The sequence below is a fragment of the Centropristis striata genome, chromosome 16 (genome assembly GCF_030273125.1).
Source record: "Centropristis striata isolate RG_2023a ecotype Rhode Island chromosome 16, C.striata_1.0, whole genome shotgun sequence".
Lineage (NCBI taxonomy): Eukaryota > Metazoa > Chordata > Actinopteri > Perciformes > Serranidae > Centropristis > Centropristis striata.
In genome coordinates, this window is record NC_081532.1 from 595340 (window position 1) to 617038 (window position 21699).

Here is a 21699-nt window from a genome sequence, read left to right on the forward strand (position 1 = left end):
AAAACGGCAGCTGTGGTTGTCGGAACAAAAATACATGCTGATATATACATTTACAGTGTTTCATTGTTACTGAAACTGAATTAACTCATTTATCATTTTACGTCTTTTTCTGTCATGGTTTAGCAGTTTTTCACCCTAAAACCTACAGACATTTTTTACAGTGTAAATCACCCTGTTTTTACTCTGATATGAAACTTGAAGCCAGTGAGTTTTAGTCTTGGTGTCACAGCTAACAAAGGGCAGCTGGAGACTTTTCTCTTCTCGACAATCAGAAACCATTCCAGCCACAACGCTCCACAGGGAGCTGATTTACAGTCACTCCAAGGTGATTAGCTTGATTAAATAATTAGAAAGGTTGTCTTCGCTTTAAAATCCAGCTAATGAGCCACTTTTTATACATGTTATGGCAATCTATCCAGCAGCTCTGCTGATTAATTTTGTTTTATTTCATTACAACAGAATTTAGGGACAGAAGTGTTAGATTATATCTTTCTTTAGTTCTGAAAAAGAGACACTCAATTCTTGTTCAAACAGGAAAGATTTACAGTGCTGGGAGGAGTCATTGAATGCATCATTTTAATTTTAAATGTCATACTAGAGACGGATGGGGAAAATGATACAGCGTAGTATTGCGATAGTTTGTTAGGCAATATTATATCGATTCATGGCCGCCAAGTATCGGTATTTACCGTTTTCGCTGTTCTGGAGGCCTTAGCAGGGTTACTTATTCAGTTATTCTGCTCCTCACCTGTGGAACAAACTACCTGTAGATGTGAGCTCAGCTCCTTTAAATCAGGACATAAAACACTATAGTTTACTGCAGCGTAGGGTTGTCACGATACTAAAATGTTCAACTCGATACCGATACTCAGGAAAATATTTGATACTCGATACGATTTTCGATACCACCAGGATAAAAACAAAGAGCCCAAAATTTAACAGAAATATTTTTATTAACAAGAAAAATGCAACATGTAAACATTAACAGAACCACAGGTTAAATATTTATAATAAAAACAGTTGTGCTAAAAGAAACTGCAACTATGATAACAAGCTTCAGGTTTGAGGTAGTGCACAAAATAAATAAATACAATAAACAATAACAATTAGAACAATATTTTGAGGTTGTATGCTGTGCACAATATTAGGAAAGCTTGATAAAAAAATAATAATAACTTAACTTAAGTGTTCATTCCTTGGCTAGGTATCGATACTTTTGAAAATGAGTATTGTATCCGGATGCAACGTTTTAGTATCGATACTTTTTTGAGTATCGATACTTTTTTGAGACTTTCTTTTGACAACCCTACTGCAGCGTACTCTTAACTTTAACACTTATCTGCTCTACTCTACTGCCCTTACTTTTAACTAGGCAATGTTTGACTTGTGCTTTTTATTATTTTATCTCTTTTCTTATCCTGCTGTATCTTATTTTATCTTATTTATATTTTTATTTCTATTTCCCTGTTTTAATTGACTGTTTTTACTGTTTTCAATTGTGTCTTGCTGTTTTTAATGCGTATGTAAAGCACTTTGAATCACCTTGTGTTTCAACTTGCCTTGCCTTGGCTACTTTTATGAATATAGAGATACTGGTGTCATGAAACTACAAGATATAAAGAATCTACAGGCACATAGTTTGTCTAAGTTCGGCTTGCAGGAGGAGTCATTGAATGCATCGTCTGCAGAGGAAAACTTTCACTTTGTTTTCTTGTTTTGGGTTGGAGAGCAGTAGCTGCCAAACCTGGTCTGGACTCAGTAAATGCTCTGAAACATCTTCCATTCCTGCAGCCTGAGGCCTCTTCTCTCTCAGGCTGCATCTTATTCCATCAGCTGGGTTTTTGTTCTTCAGGTGTGCAGGATGCAGTGCTCGGCCTGTTAACACACCTACAGTAGCTTTTTAAAAAAAGTTTTCTATTGAGAAGCAGAATAAATCATGGTACTGTCATGCTTCTTTTCCAAATAAACAAACATAATATTATAAAGACGTAAGAAGAACACAAACCAAATAACAACAAAATAAAGAAATATTAAAATTTTTAAAAATCGAGTAATCAAGGAAAACAGTGATAATTCTAATAACGAATCAATTTTTTATATAAAAAAATAAATAAAAATACTATTACTTGTATAACACTTGCAAAGTGTTGTTGCCTAAATATTTTTTTTATTTAATATTTTGGAGTTGGCACAAATTACTGATATAATATTGCTTTCTGAATTTTACAATTGCTTTAAAGTGTGCCATGAAAACAATATCAAAATGTCTTTGGTGTGTTTAAAAAATATATTATTCATATAAATAACGGCATATATAAAAACGTACTGCTACATGACAAAATTACATAATTTGGACGATGGTTTATGTCCTGAACCATAAAGCTGCTGTTTTGCTAACATGGAGTACACAAAAACAAGTTGTTATTTCTTTAAGACTAAATTTATTGATTTACCAGAAAAAAACATACTATAACATGATATATAATTGTTATTAAGATATGATGATATTATGATATGTGACATGGTGTGTTTGTGTGTTTGTGTGTTTGTGACTTGGTGTGTTTGTGTCTTGGTGTGTTTGTGACTTGTTGTGTTTGTGACTTGTTGTGTTTGTGACTTGGTGTGTTTGTGACTTGTTGTGTTTGTGACTTGTTGTGTTTGTGACTTGGTGTGTTTGTGACTTGGTGTGTTTGTGTCTTGGTGTGTTTGTGACTTGGTGTGTTTGTGACTTGGTGTGTTTATGACTTGTTGTGTTTGTGACTTGTTGTGTTTGTGACTTGTTGTGTTTGTGTCTTGTTGTGTTTGTGTCTTGGTGTGTTTGTGACTTGTTGTGTTTGTGTCTTGTTGTGTTTGTGACTTGGTGTTTTTGTGACTTGTTATGTTTGTGACTTGTTGTGTTTGTGACTTGTTGTGTTTGTGACTTGGTGTGTTTGTGACTTGTTGTGTTTGTGACTTGTTGTGTTTGTGACTTGGTGTGTTTGTGACTTGTTGTGTTTGTGACTTGGTGTGTTTGTGACTTGTTGTGTTTGTGACTTGTTGTGTTTGTGACTTGGTTTGTTTGTGACTTGGTGTGTTTGTGACTTGTTGTGTTTGTGACTTGGTGTGTTTGTGACTTGTTGTGTTTGTGACTTGTTGTGTTTGTGACTTGGTGTGTTTGTGACTTGTTGTGTTTGTGACTTGTTGTGTTTGTGACTTGTTGTGTTTGTGACTTGTTGTGTTTGTGACTTGGTGTGTTTGTGACTTGTTGTGTTTGTGACTTGTTGTGTTTGTGACTTGGTGTGTTTGTGACTTGTTGTGTTTGTGACTTGGTGTGTTTGTGACTTGTTGTGTTTGTGACTTGTTGTGTTTGTGACTTGGTTTGTTTGTGACTTGGTGTGTTTGTGACTTGTTGTGTTTGTGACTTGGTGTGTTTGTGACTTGTTGTGTTTGTGACTTGTTGTGTTTGTGACTTGGTGTGTTTGTGACTTGGTGTGTTTGTGTCTTGGTGTGTTTGTGACTTGGTGTGTTTGTGACTTGTTGTGTTTGTGACTTGTTGTGTTTGTGACTTGTTGTGTTTGTGACTTGGTTTGTTTGTGACTTGGTGTGTTTGTGACTTGTTGTGTTTGTGACTTGTTGTGTTTGTGACTTGGTGTGTTTGTGACTTGTTGTGTTTGTGACTTGTTGTGTTTGTGACTTGGTGTGTTTGTGACTTGGTGTGTTTGTGTCTTGGTGTGTTTGTGACTTGGTGTGTTTGTGACTTGGTGTGTTTATGACTTGTTGTGTTTGTGACTTGTTGTGTTTGTGACTTGTTGTGTTTGTGTCTTGTTGTGTTTGTGTCTTGGTGTGTTTGTGACTTGTTGTGTTTGTGTCTTGTTGTGTTTGTGACTTGGTGTTTTTGTGACTTGTTATGTTTGTGACTTGTTGTGTTTGTGACTTGTTGTGTTTGTGACTTGGTGTGTTTGTGACTTGTTGTGTTTGTGACTTGTTGTGTTTGTGACTTGGTGTGTTTGTGACTTGTTGTGTTTGTGACTTGGTGTGTTTGTGACTTGTTGTGTTTGTGACTTGTTGTGTTTGTGACTTGGTGTGTTTGTGTCTTGTTGTGTTTGTGACTTGGTGTTTTTGTGACTTGTTATGTTTGTGACTTGTTGTGTTTGTGACTTGTTGTGTTTGTGACTTGTTGTGTTTGTGACTTGTTGTGTTTGTGACTTGGTGTGTTTGTGACTTGTTGTGTTTGTGACTTGTTGTGTTTGTGACTTGGTGTGTTTGTGACTTGTTGTGTTTGTGACTTGTTGTGTTTGTGACTTGGTGTGTTTGTGACTTGTTGTGTTTGTGACTTGTTGTGTTTGTGACTTGGTGTGTTTGTGACTTGTTGTGTTTGTGACTTGTTGTGTTTGTGACTTGGTGTGTTTGTGACTTGTTGTGTTTGTGACTTGGTGTGTTTGTGACTTGTTGTGTTTGTGACTTGTTGTGTTTGTGACTTGGTGTGTTTTTGACTTGGTGTGTTTGTGACTTGTTGTGTTTGTGACTTGTTGTGTTTGTGTCTTGGTGTTTTTGTGACTTGTTGTGTTTGTGACTTGTTGTGTTTGTGACTTGTTGTGTTTGTGTCTTCAGGTGTGGGACGGAGCAGAGAGTGGGCGGTGCCTGCAGGTGTACAGCTGCCATGGTGGAGCGGTGCGTGCCGCCTGTTGGAGCCGCTGCGGGAAACACCTCCTCACCGGCTCCTTCGACAACACGGCCGTGATCACAGACGTTCAGACAGGTGAGCAGCAACACCTCCACCTCCACTGTAAATAATCTCTGTGATCACAGACGTTCAGACAGGTGAGCAGCAACACCTCCACCTACACTGTAAATAATCTCTGTGATCACAGACGTTCAGACAGGTGAGCAGCAACACCTCCACCTACACTGTAAATAATCGCTGTGATCAAATACGTTCAAACAGGTGAGCAGCAACACCTCCACCTACACTGTAAATAATCACTGTGATCACATACATTCAGACAGGTGTGCAGCAACACCTCCACCTACACTGTAAATAATCACTGTTATCACAGTACAGACAGGTGTGCAGCAACACCTCCACCTACACTGTAAATAATCTCTGTGATCACAGACGTTCAGACAGGTGAGCAGCAACACCTCCATCTCTAGTCTGATCAACACCATGTCGCATAACAAATGCTAACAGTTTAGCATTTATAGTATATATATATTATATATTATACAGGCCAGGTAGAGTGCTGCGTCTCTTTATATTTAACTCAAATATTGAGGAAGATGCTGTCAAACTGTGTTACATCTCCTTCATTTAAATTCAGTTTTAGCTGCTTTTGAACAACAATTTTTTCTCCAAGTGTTCTGCTGGTGTTTGTTGTGGGGAAAAAAGGCTCAGGGATTTTACTTCTTTCAAATTTAGTGTGTTTTTTTGTTAAAGTAATTTAAAGTAAGTTTAGTAATTTATGTGTGGAGTGACTTTGAAATGCCTTGGGCCCCAAAACCTGTTAAAACTCATTTATAAATCCCAAAGCTGCTTTTCTCTCTCTAACTCTCTCTCAAACTACAAAATCCACGTTTCTAGAGCAAGTACAACTAAAAAACAAGCAACAAATAAGTAAAAAAAAAAAGGTATAATAAAGAAACAACCAAAAAGCAAGTAAATAGTAAAAAGGAAAAGCAAGCCATAATAAATAATTAAACAGTACAAAAAGCAAGGAAACAGTAGAAAAAAAAACATTGTTTCCAAAGAAAGGAAACATGATTTGTCCCTGAAAAAGATTTTTTTTTTGTCTTCCCAATGATAAATTCCCTTTGAAGTGAATGTGCTGGCTCACTGTGTGTGTTTGATCATTCAAAGCGTTCAAGGTGACATTTACAGCCGATCAATCATTTGGTTTGTTTTGGAAACGTTTTGATTTCTGGCCAAGAGTCATTTAACATTTAACGCACGGCAGAGAAGAAGAGAGCCGATCACACAGTCAATCTACTACCACCACTTATCTCCTTCTCCTGAAACTATTCAGGGATTTCTAACAGCTGAAATTAAACATGTTAATAAGAATTAAAACTGGGATAAGAGTCATCGACGATTAAGTCACATTCCTTCTACTATATATAAATAAAGTTTACTTACTTGTCGTTTCAATCCATTCATGAATATGTTGATAAATGAAGGAAAAGAGCTGAAAGGGGCTGATGGAGGCATAACTAACCTATTGTTAATTTTGTGATAAAAGAACCAAATTTGGTACATATATAGCTTAACATACACTGTAAAAAATGTCTGTAGATTTTACGGTGAAAAACTGCTAAACCATGACAGTAAAAGGCGTAAAATGATAAATGAGTTAATTCAGTTTCAGTAACAATGAAACACTGTAAATGTATATATCAGACAAAACAGGATTTAAATTTTTTTTTTTTTTTAAATACATTACTCCACTGTAAAATGCTCTGAACCGTGTTTGTTACAAAAACTATACTGTAATATATATACAAGCATAATTTTTGCATTTATTTTTTGTAAAAATACTTTTTCTCACAGTTAAATGTACTAAACACCATATCTCTAACAGAAATTTACTGGAATATTTCATGGTAAAATCTTTAATTCATGCAGCATTTATAAAGTATTTTCTTGTAAATTATATGGCAGAACAGCGTTTCTTTTGATGGAAAAACTTTTTATTTATACGGTAAAATATGGAAGAAAATGGGAATCTTAAACGTGAAATCAACGACACAAAATGACCAAAAAACACACAAAATGACTTAAAAAAGGCACAAAATAACTTAAAAAAGATACAAAATGACTTAAAAAAGACACAAAATAACTAAAAAAGACACAACAAAAGACACAAAATGACTAAAAAAAGACACAAAATGACTTAAAAAAATACACAAAATGACTTAAAAAAGACACAAAATAACAAAAAAAGACACAAAAAGACACAAAATGACTAAAAAAAGAAAAAAATACACAAAATGACTAAAAAAAGACACAAAATGACTAAAAAAAGACACAAAATGACCAAAATTGTTCGGCTAAACACACAAGAGCCAAATAAAAGATATAGAATAGACTAGAGAATAGAATAGAGTCCCACTAGAATAAAAACCAGAGTTGATGACAGGATCACAAACAAACACAAGATCACATTTATGTTGTTTTTTCTTTGTTTCTTTTTGGTTCTAAATGTTGATCCAGTAAGTCAGAATAATAAATCAGGGTCTGAGTTTGTGATGGCCCAACATCCAGTTTTGTTCCCAATATATTTATCAACACATGTGCCAAATGTGGAGCTTTTATCTGAAAATGACCAACTGGTATGTGATATATATGGAGCTGTGCTGCCCACTAGGAGGGTTCTGACGGCGTTTGAAGCCCCGTGGCATCATCTCCACATCTCCAGGGTCAACACGCTGCTGCTGTTTGCACTTCCCCTCTCAGCACGGCTGTCAATACTGCCAATAAAGCCTAGGGATAATAGCTTGGCCAGCCCATTAAACACACAGGCAGCTCTGGGAAGGGGATCAATAATGGATACATCACCACAGGAGCAGCCGCCATGACCTCACACGTCACAACTAGAAACAACCAGAAACGGACCAATATTTGGTCTGTAGGACGTCCTGCTGAGGTCAGACTAGCAGCTGTCAAGTAATGTCACACATCAAAGTTATTATAGTTAACCAAGACTAACCAAAACTAGAATAAACGACCAAAAAAAACTAAATATGTTATATATTTTCTGCTAAAAGGCAAAGATTCTTATGAGAGCAAAACCTTGCACTCATCAAGGTTATTATAGTTAACGGAAACTAACAGAAACTAACGGAAACTAGAATAGAAAAACATTTTCGTTAACTGAAATAAAAGTAAAAACCATAACTAACTGAAACTGTATTTTGTGCTTACTAAACTAACTAAAATTATAATGAAAATGTCCTTCGTTTTCGTCTTTGTCAACTTTTTTCATCCATAAACCTTTTTGGTTGATATGAAATCTATTTCATCTATCTGGTTTTATGACTTAATAAACTTATTGGGGCTGAGATGGATCAGACAAAGGAAATAAAGGAAACATTTATTGTAACCTTATTGAATCTGGACCCAACAAATACCCCATTACAAAACAACTACAACAAATTAAAAAAAATTTAAAATTTCGAGGAAAAAAGTGACAAATTTACAAGAAAAAATTGACAAACAGGCAACATTTATTGTGACCTAATTGAATCTGGCAACCAAAAAATACCCCATTACAAAACAACTACAACTAATAAAAACTAAACTAAAACTAAGCATTTTCCAAAAAATAAAAACGAATTAAAACTAACAAACTCACTCTAAATTAAACTAAAAAAAATAAAACAAAAAATCACGGAATTAGAACTAAAAATAATGAAAAATCTAAAAATATTATGACCTTGCCTCACAAACCAACCCTGCAGCAACCCTGATATTTTTTTTATGATTTTTCATAACTCGTATTTATTTTTCTTACTATTATTAATATGATTTATTTGTATAAAATGGAATTGCTTCAGAGGTTGAGGCTCTGCACGGCAACCAGCACGAGATGAAGAAGATGTAATTTAGTTGCATATTAATATGGGAGTTGGGAATTCCTGCCCAGTTTCTGCACAATTGTAGTGCAGTTTACTGTGTTATAGTGAAGACACCGACACTTTAAACCAGTCGCACGGCCAGAGAAAAAACATGGAGGCCAAGTTCATCATTAGGGCTCGTTCCACTACCGGATAATAACCAGAATGAGGAGGGTCTCACTCGCCAAAAGGCCCCTAATCTGAATATGAGCCGTTCTAGCAGTCTTTTGTTGGTACTTTTTTAGGCCCTGTAGTAGAGCAGGGTCGTTTTTCTCCCCTGTAAACAGCCTGGTTGCTGATTGGATAGAACACTAAGCAGGATGTGACGTAGTACTGGACGCCACAACAACACGCAACATTTGTAAAAGCTGGTGAAGCAGTGTTGCCAACTTAGCAACTTTGTTGCTATATTTAGCAACTTTTCAGACCCCCTTAGAGACTATTTTTCAAGAAAGCGACTGGAGACAAATCCAGCGTCTTTTTCTGGTGTTATTGGAGACTTTTGGAGACTCGTTCTTACTCTTCTTAACGAGCCGCGGGAGCCAGAGACTTCTTAACGAGCCGCTGGGCCAGAGGCTCTTCTTAACGAGCCGCGGGGGCCGGAGGCTCTTCTTAACAAGCCGCGGGGGCCGGAGGCTCTTCTTAACGAGCCGCGGGGGCCGGAGGCTATTCTTAAAGAAGGGGTAGGAATTTATTAGTGCACACTTCTTCCTACTCCTTTTTGAAGATGTATGATTTAATTTAATCTGTTAAGAGAAATGAACAGCTGAACGTTGCATGTTCAGGTTTGACCTGTCTTTTTTTCTTTTCTTTTTCTTTTTTCTCTTTTTTTTCTTTCATTGTATATTTCTTTTCTTTCACTTTTATTTTATCTTATTTTAGTGTTTTTGTTGACTTTTACATGTTCAAAATAAAATTCTCTATCAATCAATTAATTAACGAACCACTGGGGCCGGAGGCTCTTCTTAACAAGCCGCTGGGGCCGGAGGCTCTTTCGTTAAGAAGAGTAAGAACGAGTTGAAGCGGCACAGATAAATGATCTAACTCTTCTAAATCTAAAGTTTTTTTTATCTTGGTAAGAACCAAATAATCATCAGCTCGGGCCAGTTCATCACTGCTGGCAGCTTTAATTTATCTGGTTTTAAGAGTTAATTTATTATTTTACATTTACATTTACATTTAGTCATTTAGCAGACGCTTTTATCCAAAGCGACTTGCAGCAAGAGTAAAAGCAAACAATCAAGGTATAGTGCAATAAGAGCTATCAGTGCATCAATAAGTGCTGGTGACAATTCTTTGCGGAGTAGAATTATGGTGTGGTGCTAGGAGAGAAGATGCTCTCTGGAGGTCTTCAAGAGGTTTTTAAAGGTAGAGAGGGACGCCCTGCTCTGGTAGGAACTGGTAGTGGTTCCATCAGCGGAGAGTGTTCAACATGCTTATTTCTAGATTTAATAATCTTAATTTAAGAAATCTTGTCAAGGTAAATTATCTGTCCAGGCAGCAAGATCATGTTACTGTTTGATCTGGTTTTTAGACCTTTTTATCAGTGTAGATTCAGCAGCCTGACGTGGTATTTTCCTCATCAACCTTTCTTGTTGTTGAGCTCGGGCTCCGTCTCTCCAGAGGATTACTCATATAACAGGCTGACAACAGGGCCACTGAGGGGCTGGCAACATTATGACACTGATATTTGAAAAATTAATGAAGCTCCCTACATTAATACAGTTAACAGTAGATCTTCCACGAGGGACGGGACTCTGAGAGAGTGGAGTGTTTGCCACATTAGCCTGTAATCAGGATGAATGTGATCTTTACGCTCTTCACAGTAATGCAGAACCTCTCAGCTCTAACAGGAACAGCTGGTTTATTCTCTTCAGTTCAGCTCTCTGAGAGATGTCTGCAGGCCTTTTAATGATCACTGAGTGTTATAGGACACCTGACCCCATATGTTCCCACAGCACACTTAACCAAATGCTGCACCAATTGGTGTGTTTAACCCATTGAAGGCGGGAAAGCGTTACCGCATTTCTACCATTAAAACCTGTTGGGGCACTGTTGCGTTATTCTACCATTAAAGGTGGGAAATCGGATACGTCGTTTTGTAGTATTTGTAGTTTTTTCCACCTATTTTCGGTCTCTTGGCCAATGAAATGCATCAGAATACATGCGGGAGTGTCGCAATGCAACATGTTGATTTAAAAAAAAAAAAACTTTATTGAAGGTTTGGACAAATAAACTCAACTTCTAATTAAAGCCACAGGTATAAGCTCTCAAATACACAAAAACACAAAACACAAAATGACCAAAAAAAGACACAATCTGACAAAAAAAAGACACAAAATTACTAAAAAAGACACAAAATGACCAAAAAAGACAAAATTACCAAAAAAGACAAAATTACCAAAAAAAGACACAAAAAGACACAAAATGACAAAAAAAGACACAAAATGACAAAAAAAGACCTAAAAAGGACTTTAAAAAATACACAAAATGACCCAAAAAGACCTAAAAAAGACTTTAAAAAAAGACATAAAATGACTAAAAAAGACACTAAATGACCACAAAATGTCTTAAAAAAGACACAAAATTACCCCAAAAAAATCATAAAAAGAAACAAAATTACAAAAAAAAAAAAAAATAGACAAAATGACCAAAAAAGACACAAAATGAGAATCCATGTGGGAGTGTCCCAATGCATCATGGGACTTTTCCAGAACTTATAAATCATGGTGAAGACGACTATAGCGGAGGAGCTCAGATATAACAGCTATAAGCTCTCAGATACTTTATGAATTTCATTTCTATCTGCTACAGAGGCTGAAAAATCTATTATTTAGTAGAAGAGTTGACACTTCTGTTGGATTTACAGAAAAACTTCAGGTTTTAGGGGCTGATTTTAAAATCACCAATCAGAGGTTTTACAGGCAGTTTTAGGTCTGAATGGGTTAAACAAATGCTGCACCAATTGGTATGTTTAAAGAGAACTGGCGTTATAAAGGAGCCTATGCATTCAGAAAGGTGTGTGTGTGTGTGTGTGTGTGTGTGTGTGTGTGTGTGTTTTTGTGCTTATTTTCCTCGGCTGTCTTCCCAGTTGTTCCTGTGTCCAATTTAATTTGTAGAATGTTATATGGAGTCCCAGCGGGCCACAGGCAGCCTGTCACAGCTAACAGGGAAAAGAGAGGATGGAGAGGAGAGAGAGAGAGAGAGAGAGAGAGAGCGCAGGTGAAGAGAATACAAGAGAAAGAAATGAAAAGCGGCAGAATAAATCCAGAGAAAGAGAAAGAGAGTTGGGGAGTGGAATAAATGAATTCCATCTGGAGGGCATCTGAGTGAAGTGGCAGCTGTTGTCCAGCGTTTGCTCTGTGGCCGTCCTTGGAAAAAAATGTGATTGGTGGAGGAGAACCTGCCCATACACCCCCAGGGTGAAGAGTCAGCTCATGCATGTGTATGCAGAATCTTCAGTCCAGATCCCTTCAGGCTCTGGCAGGAACCAGATCCGCCTCGCTCTCCAAAATACTGTAATAACACTCAGAGACTGAGCCAGGAGTGGAGAGGGCCAGGCGCTGACCTTTCACCTCCCTTTGGCTTTTTACACACTCATATTCTGATGAATGTAGCTAAAAAACATTTCAACAATAGTTCAGTTGTGAGCAGGGTTGCAACATTTCAAAGTAGGAAACTTTCCATGGGAAATAACAGGAATTTATGGGAATAAACGGGAATAAACCATGCATTCCTCCATCACACGTTTAGTTCAACATTTACATGTTCAATAAAATAATTTAAACTTCGATTGCTTTTGAGGTTCCAAAACTAACTAAAATTATAGTGAAAATGTCCTTTGTTTTCGTCTTTGTCAACTTTTTTCAAAAATAAAGGAAACATTTATTGTGACCTTATTGAATCTGGCAAATACCCCATTACAAAACAACTACAACCCATAAAAACTAACACTAAAACTAAGCATTTTCCAAAAACTAAAAACTAATTGAAACTAGCAAACTCACTCTAAAAACTCATTCAAACTAACTGGATTTGAAAACAAAAATTGACAACGAAATTAAAACTAAAACTAATGAAAAAAAACCCAATTACAACCTACATATTGGTGTAGTGGCTGTGTAGCTAAAAAACAAATCAACAATAGTTCAATTGTGAGTAGGGTTGCAAAATTTCAAAATAGGAAACTTTCCATGGGAAATAACAGGGATTTATGGGAATAAACAGGAATAAACCATGCATTCCTCCATCACATGTTTAATTCAACATGTACATGTTCAATAACATAATTTAAACTTAATAAAGTTCTACTTACAAATCAATCTGGTGATTGATACGATGGGCAGAGCTGTCGGCACTCAGACTGTGGTCACATACTGCACTTTGGATAAAATCATGGAGCGACTGACGGCGCCGGAAAAGAGATCGGATCGATCTGGAGACCAGCATGGACATTATCAACAAGATGAGTAGCAGAAAATTGCTGCCACTTTTCGTCTACAGGAAACTTTCCATGGGAATTAACAGGAATTTATGGGAATAAACAAGAATAAACCATGCATTCCTCCACAAGGTTATCATAGTCAACGAAAATAGTTTTAGTTTAGTTTTTATTAGTTGTAGTTTAGTTTTTATTAGTTGTAGTTTAGTTTTTATTAGTTGTAGTTTAGTTTTTATTCGTTGTAGTTGTTTTGTAATGGGGTATTTGTTGGGTCCAGATTCAATAAGTTCACAATAAATGTTTCCTTTATTTCCTTTGTCTGATCCATCTCAGCCCCAATAAGTTTATTAAGTCATAAAACCAGATAGATGAAATAGATTTCATATCAACCAAAAAGGTTTACGGATGAAAAACGTTGACAAAGACGAAAACAAAGGACATTTTCACTATAATTTTAGTTAGTTTTAGGTAGTTTTGGAACCACAAAATACAATAGTTATCGTTTTTTTAAAAAGCTTTTATTCTTATTTCTTATTTCTCCATTCTAGTTTTTGTTATTTCGTTAGTTTTGCCCTGGAACTAATCAGATAAGATGAAATTATGATTAAAGAAAAGAAGCTTCTTAGAAGATCTCTAAAACCTCCACCTTCTACTTTATATATTACAGTCTGCTTCATTTGTGTTCTATATTTTTCATGAACACTGTGTCTGTATAAACAGAGGAACATGAAGCTCCCCAGGAGACCATGAAGCTTTAACTGTAACGCCACCGGCAGCATACGAGCACTGTGACCTACTTAGAAAGCTCCATTTTACAGGTTATCTACACAGGTTCACCTCATTTTAATGCTGAAGCCACACTGAAGAAATACTACTAATAATAAATAATAATGAGAGGTTTATTTTTAATGCTGTTTATACTACGTTGATGAATGATATGATCCAACATGAAGCAAAGTGAGTGCATCTGGTGTTTTAGAGCTGCTCATACTTTAATTATTTGTACTTTTTGAGGGTCTCGTCTCCCCCAGTAATTATTCTGCCTTCTACCCTTATAGTGAATGTCATCAGCAGCCCTTGATGGGAACCCAGTAATATAATAACTGTTGCATACTTGTGCTTTCACTAAAATGAGAGTATGCAGACGCACTCTTCTTCTGTTAGCACATACACACTGTACTGCTACAGAGCTAGCTGTTAGCCTGTTAGCAATCTGCAGACTGGACGCTAAGGGGTTAACATCCCCTCCGGCTCTGCAGCTGGGAGAGACTGCTGCAGGAGGACTGGGCCGCTTCGACTCGTTCTTACTCTTCTTAACGAGCCTCCGTCCCCTGCAGCTCGTTAAGAAGAGCCTCCGGCCCCCGCAGCTCGTTAAGAAGAGCCTCTGGCCCCCGCGGCTGGTTATGAAGAGCCTCCCGCCCCCGCGCCTCGTTAAGAAGAGTCTCTAAAAGTCTCCAATAACACCAGAAAAAGTCGCTGGATTTGTCTCCAGTCGCTTTTTAAAAAAATAGTCGCTAAGGGGGTCTGAAAAGTTGCTAAATATAGCAACAAAGTGGCTAAGTTAGCAACACTGCTTCTTGTGTTGTTACATTCCACCACTGGCCTTAAAGTACCAAAGTAAACTTGCTACAGTGATGTGTAAACAGCTCCAGTAGCAGGAGGTCAGTCAGTGTTTGAAACTTGCTATAAATTCAGCTTATTAAGCCATATTTTATACCAAAAACCACTTTGTGGACGTGGCTTGTTTGAACCCAGTAATGTGTTTCTAACCTTTGCTGATGCTGCAGTGACAGCAGCCTGCTCTGGTGTATCTGTAATGAGGCAGAATCTCCATGTCCCCCCAGCTCTCCTCTGCTCTGAGGGGCTCTGAGGTTCTGGTCCCAGTAATCCCTGAAGTCCTCTGACTGTAGTCATCGCCACAGGGTGATCCAAGTCTGTCAGGACTACAGAGTAAATAAACTATAGAGGGACAGATCACTGCAGCGTCCCTTATCACCCTCCTCTCCAGCAGCCTCATTAATCCTGCTTCATTAAAACATGACAGAAAAAAACTAAATTACTAAAAAAAGATGCAAAATGAGCAAAAAAAGACAGAATGACCAACAAGACACAAAATGAGCAAAAAAAGACTGAAAAAACACTTTATTACTTTAAAAACACACACAATGACGAAAAAAGACACAAAATGAGCAGAAAAAGACATAAAATTACTAAAAAAAGACACAAAATTACCCAAAAAAAAGACACAAAATGACAGAAGAAAACCTAAATGACATAAAAAAGAAACCAAATGACCAAAAAAAGACACAAAATTATTAAAAAAGACACAGATGGATCCAGCCTGTCAGGACTAGAGAGTAAACTCGATCAGTGCAGCGTCTCTTATCTCGCTCCTCTCCAGCAGCCTCATTAATCCTGCTTAATTAAAACATGACGAGGCCGATTTATTATGAGGAGAATGTTGATTTCTCATCTTCGGAGTTTTAAACACCAGTTTTAAATCTCTCTGACAGATCTCCGTATCGCTGCCGTATACTATAAGCCAATTAAGTGAGAAGGGAGAGCCGGCCGGACAAATTGGCTGTTAAAACTGTTAAAACTTTGGATCAATGCAATCGAATCTGTGAGCTCCGTGCTGCTCCGGCGTTCAGGGAAAGAAGGAACGTTTCTGCTGCAGTTTATTAGCTGTGACTCATTCCAACAGGACTCAGTGGGAACAGCCTGCAACTAGTGTGGAATGAAGAGATTCAGACTCTTCTGGAAGGTTTCTGTTGTTTGTTGGGTGAATTAATGAGGATCTGTTGAACCCCGAGGTGATTCTACTTTACATAGCCTTTGACAGAGCTGCTGGCTCACAGTCTCCCTCTTTATGGAGCCTTCTTCTTCTTCTTCTTCTTCTTCTTCTTCTTCTTCTTCTTCTTCTTCTTCTTCTTCTTCTTCTTCTTCTCCTTCTTCGTTTTCCCAGGAAACTCATTTTTTGGCGGCACCCTGTCAGACTTAATTATATTTAAGCCCCTCAGTGTTTTTGTTTTGTTTTTAACTATGACATTTTTTAATTGATTTTAGATAAAGCCGCCTGGAGCCCAAACAGTGTTTTATATACTCTGCTTTCTCTTCTTTACATCTTTGTTAGTTTAGAATATCTTTTTCTCTCTTTGTCCTGAGCAGCTTTGTACAGAGACACGTTGCTGTGGACGTGTTCCTGCAAACGTGCTGCAACAAAGCTGCTCAATCTATCAGTCCACCATTAAAATTACATAGACAGACAGTTGAACTGTTCTGGGGCACCTGAAAGATAAAAATAGTTTAAACTGTCTGCACTGCAAAAAGAAGAAATAAGAGACAAAATGACTAAAAAAGAAACAAAATGACTAAAAAGACACAATATGACTAGAAAAAGACACAAAATGACTAAAAAAAGACACAAAATGGCTAAAAAAAAGACACAAAATGACCAAAAAAGACACAAAATGACTAGAAAAAGACATAAAAAGACTAAAAAATGACACAAAATGACTAAATAAAGACACAAAATGACCAAAAAAGACACAAAATGACTAGAAAAAGACATAAAATGACACAAAATGACTAAAAAAAGACACAAACTGACCAAAAAAGACACAAAATGACTAAAAAAAGACACAAAATGACTAGAAAAAGACTAAAAAATGACAAAAAATGACACAAAATGACTAAAAAAAAAGACACAAAATGACTATATAGTTGTAAGTGTTGGTGAAACAGCTTTGTAACTGTTGATATTCTAGTTTCCAGCATGTATTTACTCAGTATAGGTGATAAAATCTCAGTAACAAGCTGTAATGTCTGATTTAGATCATTAAGGACCAAAACACTTCAAACAAGTCAAACAGTCTAAAATAAAAACTGCTGACTAAGAAGAACTATCTGATCAGACAGAGAATAAGCAGATATCCTCTTGATCTGAGGTATTTAATCCTTCTTATATTTCAGTTTTTGCAGTGTGGGATCTGTGTTTTTAGCTTCTTTTAGTGACAGAAAGACGAGATAAAGCAGCTCATGTTCTGCCTCTAATGTGAACGATGACAGAAAGCTCATCATCTTCTACTTTAACATCCTTCTACTGGTTTCACAAGGTAAACGGAGCTCTTTCCTCTCTGGCAGCGACTTCCAGGCAGATTTACTGCGTCTCTTCTCACTCAGCTTGTTTTTCCAATCGCTCTTTTATAAGCAAAGGTGGCAGCGCAATTTAATTACACACAATATTTACTGCACAGGAGTCTAACGAGGAGGAGGACTGGGTCCTCGCAGCGCGCTCCGTTAATACGCCAAAGAGACTTTCAGCAGAGTTTACATCTCAGAGGACGTGTAGCTGAACTTTATGTTGTGTTTAGTTTAGTGGTGACGGCTCAGAAACACTCAATGTGTCTTTGAGCTTTTCATGTGGCACAAACTGCAACTATTTGTCCCGTTTCATTAATTTAATAGTCTGAGCCTTTTTATTATTTATAGAAGAACAAATGTAGCTGCATGCTTCTGTTTCTGCACAATCACTGAGCAGGAAAAACAAGCTCAGCAGCACTTAAAAACACTGAGTTTAGAGCCGCAACTAATGATTATTATCATTATGGATTAATCTGTCGATTATTTAAACGATTAATTGATTAGTTGTTTGGTCAATAAAATGTATAAAAATATCAATCAGTGTGTCCCAACTTAGTTTCTGACCATCCTGGTGGGGGCCAGTCACAGGGAGTCAGTTTACACCAGGGGTCTCAAACTCAAGTATCAAAATGACTAAAAAAAGACACAAAATTATTAAAAAAAAAAAAAGCCAAAAAAAAATGACAGATAAAAAACTAAATTACTTAAAAAAGAAACCAAATGACCAAAAAAAAGACAAAATTATTAAAAAAGACACAAAATTATTAAAAAAGACACAAAATGACCCAAAAAAGACACAAAATGACAGAAAAAACACAAAATTACTTAAAAAAGAAACCAAATGACCAAAAAAAGACAAAATATCGTCGCCAGTTTGAGACCCCTGGTTTACATGTTGATGTGGTGAATATTGACTCCCTGCTGAGGACGTTGAAGCCAGACGCATCACAGTTTCTTTGCCAGGTGAATCACAAATAAAAACCTTGTTTCCCTGCATGTGAAAGCTTCATGTTCAAGTCTCGGATGTCAGAATGTGAATCTAGTTCTGCTTCATGGATCTAGAAGATAATGAAAGGAATCTTTATCCATCTTTACTTCTCCGGGAAAGATTACTGACATGATTGAAGGTCTTTGGAAACAGATGGTGTCCTTTTTATTTGGAGCAGTATCAGGAGAATGTGTTGTGTGTGTATATATATATATATATATATATATATGTTGTAATGTGGAGGATGTGGTTGGAGAGTCGCCTAACTCCTTTTTGATTGTTCTGTTTCTTGTGAACTGTATCTTTGTGTTTGACATTCATGTGTGAAAAGCTGAAAGGAAAGAAGTGTTTTTCCTTGACAATATTTAAAAATATCTTCTTATCATTTTCCAGGTATCTGAGAATCAGTTTACAGGAGCATCTCAATAAATTAGAATATGATAGAAAGTTTATTTATGTCAGTAATTCAATAACACGTTATATACGTAGATCCATTACACACAGAATTAAACATTTCATGTCTTCATTTATTTAACTTCTTAACAACTTTACTTAACAATGTAATATTACAGACGGCAGTTTGTCATCTCAATACTTGGTTGACTTGAACTACTGAAATGGAATTTTATATAATATTTTAATTTATTGAGATGATCCTGTAGATTCTGTTGGGGTTAATCTGACTCTGAATAGAAGTTGAGATTCTGTTCATTTATTAACATCACTCCACAAAAGGAAAAAAGACACAAAATGACCACAAAATGACCACAAAATGACCAAAAAAGACATAAAATAACAAAAAAAGACACAAATTGACCCCAAAAAAGACAAAAATGACAAAAAAGACACAAAATGACCAAAAAAATACACAAAATGACCAAAAAAGACACAACAAAGACACAAAATGACCAAAATGACAAAAAGACATAAATTGACCCAAAAAAAGACACAAATGACAAAAAAGACAAAATGACAAAAAAAATACACAAAATGACCAAAAAAAGACACAAAATGACCAAAAAGACACAAATTGACCAAAAAAAAGACACAAATGACAAAAAAGACACAAAATGACCAAAAAAATACACAAAATGACCAAAAAAGACACAAAATGACCAAAAAGACACAAATTGACCTTTCAATTCTAGTTTTTGTTATTTCGTTGGTTTTCGTTCACTATAATAAGGTTTTGCTCTCATAAGAATCTTTGCCTTTTAGCAGAAAATCTATAACACGTATTTAGTGTTTGTGGTGGTTTATTCTGCAGGCTTCCTCTGATGGATCTTGTTCTTGTTACTTGTGTGTCTGCAGGGCAGCAGCTGGTGAAATGTGACAACCAGTTCAGAGTGATGTGTGCCGTTCTGCATCCCAGCAGCCCCGACGTCTTCCTGTGTGGAGGCTTCAGTCCGCTGGTCAAAGCCTGGGACTCCCGCTGCTGCAAGGTCACACTTATTAACCCTACAGCACATTTATCATCTTTATTGACTCGCCTTCACACTCTGCTGTTTGACCTGATATTCCTGAGGCACGGAGCCTCTGAACACATGATCCTGCTGCACACAGCAGCAAAAACACCTACTGATGAAAAATAAGAAATAAATAACTACAATGAAGCAAATACATGCTGGAAACAAGTAAAATTATCTTCCAGTGCAGTAAGAACATGTTTCTTCGTAAGAATTCTTTAAATATGTAAAAAATATCTAGAAACTGGAAAAACAATGATGTCTGGAAATAAATAAAATATATTAATTTTATCATACATTCATTACATATACATTCAATCATACATTTCAGGTAAATGTTCCAGTATTTGGAGTGTTGAACAGGTAAACAGTGCAGAAAGTGACAGTAGATTTAGTGCAGTTCAGTAATAGTAACAGGAAAATATTGCCACATGCAATAAAGTAACGGTACAGGTTATCACACTTAGTTTAATTTGAGATTTTAGTTTGTTGTGTGAAGCTGCAGCCTGGTGTTGCTTTAAAGCTTAATGGAGTGTTTTATATGATAATCCTGTTCCAGGGTTTTAGATCTAATACAGCTCAGATTGCTGTAGCTAGCAGGAGTCAGAGTAGCAGAGCGCTCCTCAGTGATTAGGTTGTTAATGCTGCCTGTCAGTCTCAGCTCGGGGCTCAGTGATCAGGTTGTTAATGCTGCCTGTCAGTCTCAGCTCGGGGCTCAGTGATCATGTTGTTAATGCTGCCTGCCAGTCTCAGCTCGGGGCTCAGTGATCAGGTTGTTAATGCTGCCTGCCAGTCTCAGCTCGGGGCTCACAGCTCGTTGCTGTGGGGTGAAATTAGCCCACAGGCACAACATCAGTCTGAGAGTCTCCAGGTTGGACTGGAGGCAGAGGTTGCTCTGCCATGTTTAGTTAAAACTCATTGATGAGAGTTAAAAGTTTGGTTCGTTTCAAGTTATTGCACTGCAATATTATATCGATTCATGTCCGCCAAGTATTGATATTTAACATTTATTTAGTCAGTATTTTCCACGTTTTTTCTGTAAAAGCATCAAGTATTAAATGGACTTTTAGCAAATGTCTTAAATGTGTTACACAGTACTTACGTACTTACTTACTTACTTAATTACTGACTTACTTACTTAATTACTTAATTACTTACTGACTTACTTACTTAATTACTTACTGACTTATTGACTTACTTACTTACTTAATTACTGACTTACTTACTTAATTACTTACTGACTTATTGACTTACTTACTTACTTACTCACTTACTTACTTTCTTACTTACATACTTACTTACTTACTTTCTTACTTACTTACTTACTTACTTACTGACTTACTAACTTACTTACTTACTTAATTACTTACTTACTTTCTTACTTACTTACTTACATACTTACTTACTTTCTTACTTACTTACTTTCTTACTAACTTACTTACTTAATTACTTACTTACTTACTTTCTTACTTACTTACTTACTTACTTACTTTCTTACTTACTTACCGACTTACTAACTTACTTACTTAATTACTTACTTACTTTCTTTCTTACTTACTTACTTACTTACATACTTACATACTTACTTACTTACTTACTCACTTACTTACATACTTAGTACTAATACTTAGTACTCTAGTACTTGAGTTTTGAGTATGTTTTTACTATAACTTTTAAAGGATTTCATGCTGTCTCCAGGTGGTGAAGGTGTACAGAGCAGGGATCCAGCAGACCCTGGACCTCCTGTTCCTCAGAGCTGGTCTGGACTTCATCACCAGCTCTGACTGTGTGAGCCGAGACTCTGCAGACCGGACCCTGATCGCCTGGGACTACCAGACCACCGCCAAGCTCTCCAACCAGATCTACCAGGTACAATAATCTAATACTAGACTACCAGACCACCACCAGGCTCTCCAACCAGATCTACCAGGTACAATAATCTAATACTGGGACTACCAGACCACCACCAGGCTCTCCAACCAGATCTACCAGGTACAATAGTCTAATACTGGGACTACCAGACCACCACCAAGCTCTCCAACCAGATCTACCAGGTACAATAATCTAATACT

The 21699-nt window shown here is 36.7% G+C and overlaps 1 protein-coding gene across 1 annotated transcript in view; it reads left to right on the top strand.

Moving 5' to 3' along the window:
* The window catches only part of wdr25 (WD repeat domain 25), a 37455-nt gene that overhangs the window by 11061 nt on the left and 4695 nt on the right, over positions 1–21699 (top strand). Inside the window, exons 3-5 of the mRNA XM_059352601.1 lie at positions 4591–4738; positions 19473–19603; positions 21326–21496. Coding sequence (XP_059208584.1) covers positions 4591–4738; positions 19473–19603; positions 21326–21496 — 450 coding nt within the window. The remainder of the gene's footprint in view (positions 1–4590; positions 4739–19472; positions 19604–21325; positions 21497–21699) is intronic.